Source organism: Kryptolebias marmoratus, linkage group LG20 (assembly GCF_001649575.2).
Source record: "Kryptolebias marmoratus isolate JLee-2015 linkage group LG20, ASM164957v2, whole genome shotgun sequence".
Taxonomy (NCBI): Eukaryota; Metazoa; Chordata; class Actinopteri; order Cyprinodontiformes; family Rivulidae; genus Kryptolebias; species Kryptolebias marmoratus.
The window spans coordinates 13,446,005-13,453,077 of record NC_051449.1 but is presented as its reverse complement, the minus strand read 5'-3'; the positions used below and the strand labels follow the sequence as shown (position 1 = coordinate 13,453,077).

The 7,073-nt window shown below is 39.2% G+C and overlaps 1 protein-coding gene across 2 annotated transcripts in view; it reads left to right on the top strand.

Moving 5' to 3' along the window:
• Positions 1-5,628, top strand: part of LOC108239503 (neurocan core protein) — a 45,364-nt gene extending 39,736 nt beyond the window's left edge. For both annotated transcript variants that reach the window (XM_017422244.3, XM_017422243.3), the window contains exons 17-20: positions 322-404; positions 1,713-1,857; positions 3,401-3,583; positions 4,474-5,628. In XM_017422244.3, coding sequence (XP_017277733.1) covers positions 322-404; positions 1,713-1,857; positions 3,401-3,583; positions 4,474-4,592 — 530 coding nt within the window. In that variant the 3' untranslated portion in view covers positions 4,593-5,628. The remainder of the gene's footprint in view (positions 1-321; positions 405-1,712; positions 1,858-3,400; positions 3,584-4,473) is intronic.
• Positions 5,629-7,073: the final 1,445 nt, after the last annotated feature.

The window sequence follows — 7,073 nt, the reverse complement described above, 5'->3', positions numbered from 1 at the left end:
AATCATCAAAATTAAACGAAATAAACATTTGAAATATATGAGTTTGTATGTAATGTATGAATATAATATACAAGTTTCACTTTTTAAATGGAATTACTGAAATCAATCTACTTTTTCATGATATTCTAATTTTATGACCAGCACCTGTATATCACCATGATTCTGAATGAGAAGCATGTTTCGGCTAAAACAGCTGAGAGTCGCAGAAGTAGCTAGTTGCTGAAAAACACGGAAAATACTATAAACAGGAGAACAAGTGTGTAAATGCTGAGTTAACATCCAAACATTAAATAATTTGGGTTACTCTGCTGTTTATTCCAGGTCTCGGACATGACAACGCCTGGGTTGGTCTGAACGATCGGACGGTGGAAGAGGACTTTCAGTGGACGGATGGCAACGATCTGGTCTGTGATCAGTTTTTAACTCCATGAAACACCCAGTTCCTTAAACAGTTGTTGTTGAGAAGATTTATATAAATCCAAGCTAAAAGTATGAAAAGCATTCTAATAGCTGTAATGTTCTTGGTGTCCTACACATACAGTACACAAAGAATTTAGGCACTCTCGCAGGACTCGCTCCAAATAGAAAATAAAGAACCACATTCAAGTAGATAAGCATCTACAGAAAAGAATATGCTGCGTGTGCACAATGTACAAGTTAGTGCACAAGTCTGCTCAGTAGATTATATATACACGCTGATCTGCAGAAAGATGCTCCAAACACTCTCTGACAAGGACGTTTATGTCAAATACATGTGTAGCTGTGTAAGTCCAAGCCGAAGAGTCTCTAAATAAAAAATGAACAGAAACTTATGAGTAAATCCTTGTGCCCACTAGAAGTATTTACAAGTAATAACAGCCCCCCCCTTTATTTATTTTATTTATTTTTTGCTGTGCTCAGCACATTTTATGGCTGCACTGAGCGAATAAACATCAGCCAATGACAGTGAGTTTGTGCGAGGACTCTAAAAATGTAGCGATCAGTTCTAATTACAATATCTTTCTTCTCCTCAGCGTGTGTGTCCACAAAAACACACTTTCATGCTATTTTAGAACAAACACTTTCTCGAATAATAAACTTTGTCAGTACTACATTTTCTTGCCAGGTTTTGTGAAAATTTGAGAAGCTGCGGACATTTCTGCTTTTGTCCTTTCATAAAGCACATTGGAAAAAAAAAGTGGATGGGCTTTTATGTCTGATTAAACTGGAGGCCAGCTGTCTTTTGCATTTTCTTGAGCAAAAGACGGGATTTGATCCAAATGCTTTTTTTAGCAAACAATCAGAATTCCCTTTATATAAGCTTTAAATTTAATTAGTCAGAAATAAATGACATTAAACAGTCTCTCTTTAAATAACATCACTCCACCTAATGATATTTTAAGGCTGATTGCCTTTAAATAAGATGTAATAGCCTTTAAATTACATTTAGTGGCCACCCAGGACTGAAGGGTTTTATCAGATTTGACAAGTAAACATCCGAGCAGCTTGATTCTGATTAACAAAGATCAGAAATCCCATGTCTGTTCATTCAAAATTAAAATCCAGTGTGTGTTTATGTGCAAAGTCTCATGTGTAATCTCTCCAATTAGGTTAACGTGAATATGAACATTCTAATATTAGATTTTTGTTGTAAGAAGAGGGATGATCTCCACTCTTATAACGGCTGCTGCAAAAGCAAATGAAGCTGACTTGAAGTGTTTTCTGCCGTGCAGGTTTATGAGAACTGGAGGGAGAGCCAGCCGGACAACTTCTTCGCGGGCGGGGAGGACTGCGTGGTGACCATCGCCCACGAGGACGGCAAGTGGAACGACGTGCCCTGCAACTACAACCTGCCCTACATCTGCAAGAAAGGCACAGGTACCGCAACACAGCTGACAGCTCTCGTGTTCTGTTGTTTGTTTTTAAAACCCAGGATTTTCTGTCATTCCATGTTTGACATGTGGTGAGGTTTTCTCACAGAGTGAAAGCTTCGTGATTCATCTGAGGAGACGGTGTGCTTGCTTGTATGTGACCAGCTGGCTGCCTGTTAGTCATCGGCGCTGCTCAGCGCCTCTTCCTCTGCGGACGAGAACTTTTTCACAAACTTCAGCACAGCGTTTGACGTAAACTTACAGTTTTTCCTCCGCTACAGGTCAGCAGAGGCTCACAAAATTGATGACTAAAGCAAACTTAAGTGAAAGTTGTGCTTCAGTCCGGGTATTGATTTTTGAGAGCGATATCAATCTCAGTCTTTTTTTTATTGGCATCTCTGGCCCCGCTTACACTCGCTCAGGCAGCAGAATTGAAGTTGCAGTTATTGCCAGGTTTACAAATATCATCTAAAATTCCTCAGGGCATTATCTTCAGGTTGTCTTAAACCCTCACCCTACCCACACACACACACACACCTTTCTTTTGAGATTCATCCAACCTCATTGTGAGTCAGGGGATAGCTGTGTTCATGTGGTGTTAGAGGAGGCAGATAAAGGATAGACAAGGAGATTAAGCAGTTCGTTTGTCGGGCTGTTGTCTCTTGGCTGCAGTCCCTGTCCTCCGAAGAGACACATCACCTTCCTCAGTGATCAGATAAAACAACAAGGTTGCCATCTAGAGTCAGCGCTCACTCTTACTGTGCTTTATCACTTGTTGGAATTGCTTTTTTAGTATCCTCTAAGTCAGGGGTCTGCAGTCTTTACAACTGGAAAAAAAAGAAAACATTTTTCTAATCACATGACACACTGGTAGAAAACTTGTAAAGAGCCACAACATTTCATTGGCCCTTTAAAATTAAGATTAAACTGTTTCGTTATTTTATATGCATTTTGTGTAAATATACTGGTTTTGGTGGACTGTGGCATTTACATGTTCTTTTTTTTTAGTGGTAGGCAAAACGAAAAGTAAAAGCTCTTGCAAATAAACTTAGCACAAACTGTCGGGAAATTTGTGCTTGGTTGATTCTTTCTTTGTTGTATCCATGCTTCTTGGCAATAAATCTTGTGCCGCTGGAAAGCCTGTTTATTTCTCCTTAAATAATGCCACATTTATGAGTCGAGCAGCGGAGTTGAGTGTGTGGGTTGTGCCCAGATCTTCTCTGACAAGCATCTTGTTCTGCTGTTGACTCTTGTTTTGTACTGTTGTATTAGATACTTAAAGACTTATAAAACAAGACATATTAGCAATTTAATAAACAGGGGGGTCAGTAGAATGGGGAAGAACCATACACAGCCACAGCAGCCTGGCACCTCCCCCTCATGCTGCTGCAAAAAAATCCCCATTCATATCATTCCTATCACCACCACATGTGGCCCCAAAGCCATAGATTACAGACCTCTGCTCCATCTATTGAATACTGATAATATTTGCTGATACAGTATATTTCCTGAGCTGTATGAATTATATACTGTTTAATTGTATTTGGCAGTGTTATGTGGGACACCACCTGCAGTGGAGAATGCCCATTTGATAGGCCGGCGGAGATCACATTACGACATCCACTCAGTTGTGCGTTACCAATGCTCCGAGGGCTTCTACCAGCGCCACATCCCCACGACACGCTGCCGGGCCGACGGGAGCTGGGAGCGACCCAGGATCATCTGCACAAAGTGTAAGTGTGCAAATTGGAGGGGGTTCAGAGACGTCGCCTTGCTGTGTTTTAGCACTTGCTACGTAGTCATAATAACAAAACTTTTCCCAAGTTTTCGTGCATCGTGACTTGTTTTTAACAGCCTGTCCCAGTTTCTGTTTTTTAGGATTTTAATTGGTTTTTCAGAAAACAAACATTAATAAACTTTGATTCAGGTAGTTTTTAAAATTGAAATAATTAAACAAAAACTCAGCCATTAAACAGAAATTATGTGTGAAAAGATTTAATAGCTTATGAAACCACTTTTACAAGCAGTTATTTTAGGTATTTTTATGAACTTTAAGATTTCTGACTGAGGCCTGTAGGGTTAAAATGTAACTCTTGGTTTGTTTATTCTCTGAGCATTATACGATGTGAACTCAGGATGAACTTGCTTGTACACCCATTTCCAGGAAAATTAGCAGCTGTTTAGAAATTTTTTTATTTATGACCAAACTTTGCTCCTGTGGAATTATGAATGTGGTCTTACAACACTTTCCGAATGAATGAAAAACAGAAACTGCTTCTTTAAAAACATTGTTTTTCTCTTTGTCACTGTGGTAAAACAAATTGCAAATGTATGAGATTTAACAGATAGTGTCCACTTGAGTTGGGTTCACTTCAAAAATAATCAGTAGCAGATGTACAGTTAATGATGATTTTTCTTAAAACATTAAAATGTGATATTTTGAGATACAGGCTACAAACAAACACACACAAACAAAGGCAAAACCATTATCATTTTTGTTGGCGAGCAATAAATATGTTATTTTGTGATATTTCACTCGATTGCTTTTAAGATTTAATAATAACCATGTGTTTTTGTTTTTTTAAATAAAACCAAATGATCAAATGTTTTCTCCTTCCTTCAGCTCGGCGTTCACACCGGTACAGACGCCATCACCACAATCAGCACCACGAACACCGCCGGAACAGGAGACATGGAGGAGAGGGCCGCAGAGTCAGGGAGGAAGTGCACAGCTACTACTGAGCCAAATAACACAGTATCTGCTCCGCCTAGGTGCTAACCATGGCCTGTAAAGACAGACAGTAGGTCCCTCCTCTCCCCTGGCTTCTCACCTCGCTCTCGGCTTTTATTACTTTTAAGAAACAAGCTTGTCTACTTACTAACACACCGCTAATTTCCATGATCTCACCCTGACTCTTGTTGTTTTGATGCTTCCTTTAACTGAAGTCCATGTGAACACCGACCAGAAGACTTAACTCCTTTCCTCTCTTGTAGAGTAATCGCTCCTCCTGTCTAACAAACTGTAACACTCACGGTCCGTTTGACTGACAGCAGTGTGTGTGTGTGTGTGTGTGTGTGTGTGTGTGTGAGCGTATGCATGTCAGATGGAAGCTTAGAGAAGTGTCTCCTTTTTGTAAAAGTTTGCTTGTTCTACATGAAAAACCCAGACAGCAGAAAAGAAAGATCCAACCCTGATCTGACCCCGAGCTGTGTGTACGTGTGCTGTAGCTGTTACTTTTCCTGTGAAGCTCTGAAGTAGCTGATTGTGTTACTGACACGCTTTTTCTAACATTTGCTGTTTACGTACTATTTATTACGAATAATTTGCTAGTGAATACCCTTTCTTTTTTTTTACTTATACTCCGGAGAGAGCTGATGTAACATCATTTTTCTATGCCAGTATCCGAGTCCAGTCAGTAACAAATCATTTGATTGCTTCTAATCTCTGTTTTGTAAATATTACCTATGTTGCGTGTGATTGGCTGATCAATAGCTGGACTTTGTCCAATCAAATAGACTTCTGTAACAAAGAAATCCCCCTGAGATAGATTGAATAGGTGGGATTATAAAATATTCCCTTAAAATAAATGCTTGATTGTATCTGATTTGCTAAACTCCTTGAATCTTTGCACGTATTTACACGATTGGTAGAATGTCACTATTTTTTGTCCCTTTGATATTTGATCAGTCATCCACTTTTTTTGGTGTTCTTATGAATTTTTTTGTCCGGCTGTTGTATTTCATTCTTAATAAAGTGAATAAAATGAACAACACTTCATACGGAGGTGTCTTTTTTTTTTTCAATGTAAACCTAGTTTCACTTTATACAGTGGTGTGAAAGTAGTGTGAGATATTTGATATATCTTGGCTGGACACTGTGCCGTAATCTTCAGCCTGTATAAATAAAGTCACCATGGATGACACACGGAAGTCTGAAAGAAATCTCATGGGAAATGTGGAGAACCCAGACTAAAACCTGCTGGCAGACAGGCACAAAAACAGAGACACCTTTTAATAATAAAAAAAACAGGTCTGCAAAGGCAAGAAATCAATACAGTGAAACATAGAACATAAAACAGGACGAGGCAGGACCAAAACTAAACTTGATGGAGACGGATAGATGCAATAAAAAAAGAAGATAAAGACAATAATGAACAAAAGAAAGGGGGGTGATGAGTAGTAAAGGAGCTGTGTAATCAGGAAAAGAAACAAAACAGAACATCCAGCTGGTTTTAGGAAAACCACAAAATACAAATCTGGGAAAAAAAAAACAGAACAACAAGATCAGAATTTGCAACAAAAACCCAAAGAAGATACCAGCAGGTTGGGATGGACTAATGAAAGCAGACAGGACACAACAGCAGTAATAATAAGTTGTTTGCTATAACTTAGAGTCCAAGATCAGAATGAGGAAAGTGATCCATATTTATGCAACAAGATGTAAAGGGCTACATAACATTTCCTTATTCCTGGGTATAAATGAAAGAAAACATTTTTAATGAGCGATTCTGTGAAATTCTCCACATGCTTTTAGAAACAGATGTGTGTGCTTTTAAACCTTTCAATGAATATGATTTAAATTTCAAATTTGATGTTTTTACATCATTTACATTTTGTATATTACATTTTACCAGTGCAGTATAACACAATCCGTTCATGTCTCATGCTTTTTATTGTATAATGAGCACAAACTACAAGTTTTTGACATCAGACAGAGAGGCTCAAGGTTGCAACCCTGCTGCAAAGACATGCTGCATGTGACGAAAACTGATGTGAGCTGAAACCGGGACGAAAACTCAGAGGGAAGTGACAAAAGGGCCATCAGGGCAGGAGAAGGTCACACTATGAGTAGACATCCTTTTTTCTCCTGGGTACGATGAAGTGATGGCGCTGCTCAGAGGAGGAGGTGGAGACGGACGTCTCCCTGGTGGAAACCAGGCAGCAGCATTTCTTTTTCTTTCTCCATCCTCGGCTCGCTGAGTCACTTGTCCTCCTCTGTCATCTCGTCCTCTGGATCCTCCTCCGCTGGTTTGGAGCCAAAGATCCAGTCTGTGGGAAAAAGCACAAATGGATGATTTTGTGTGTGTGAATGTTTTTGTTTTATAATCGTGCCTACACTCAAACTAGATCACCAGAAGGTAATCTATTTTGAATTGAAATGCACTGCCGTAAATCATGATCTATTTATTTAGGAATTTGAAACTAAGCACCTCAGCTTTTAAC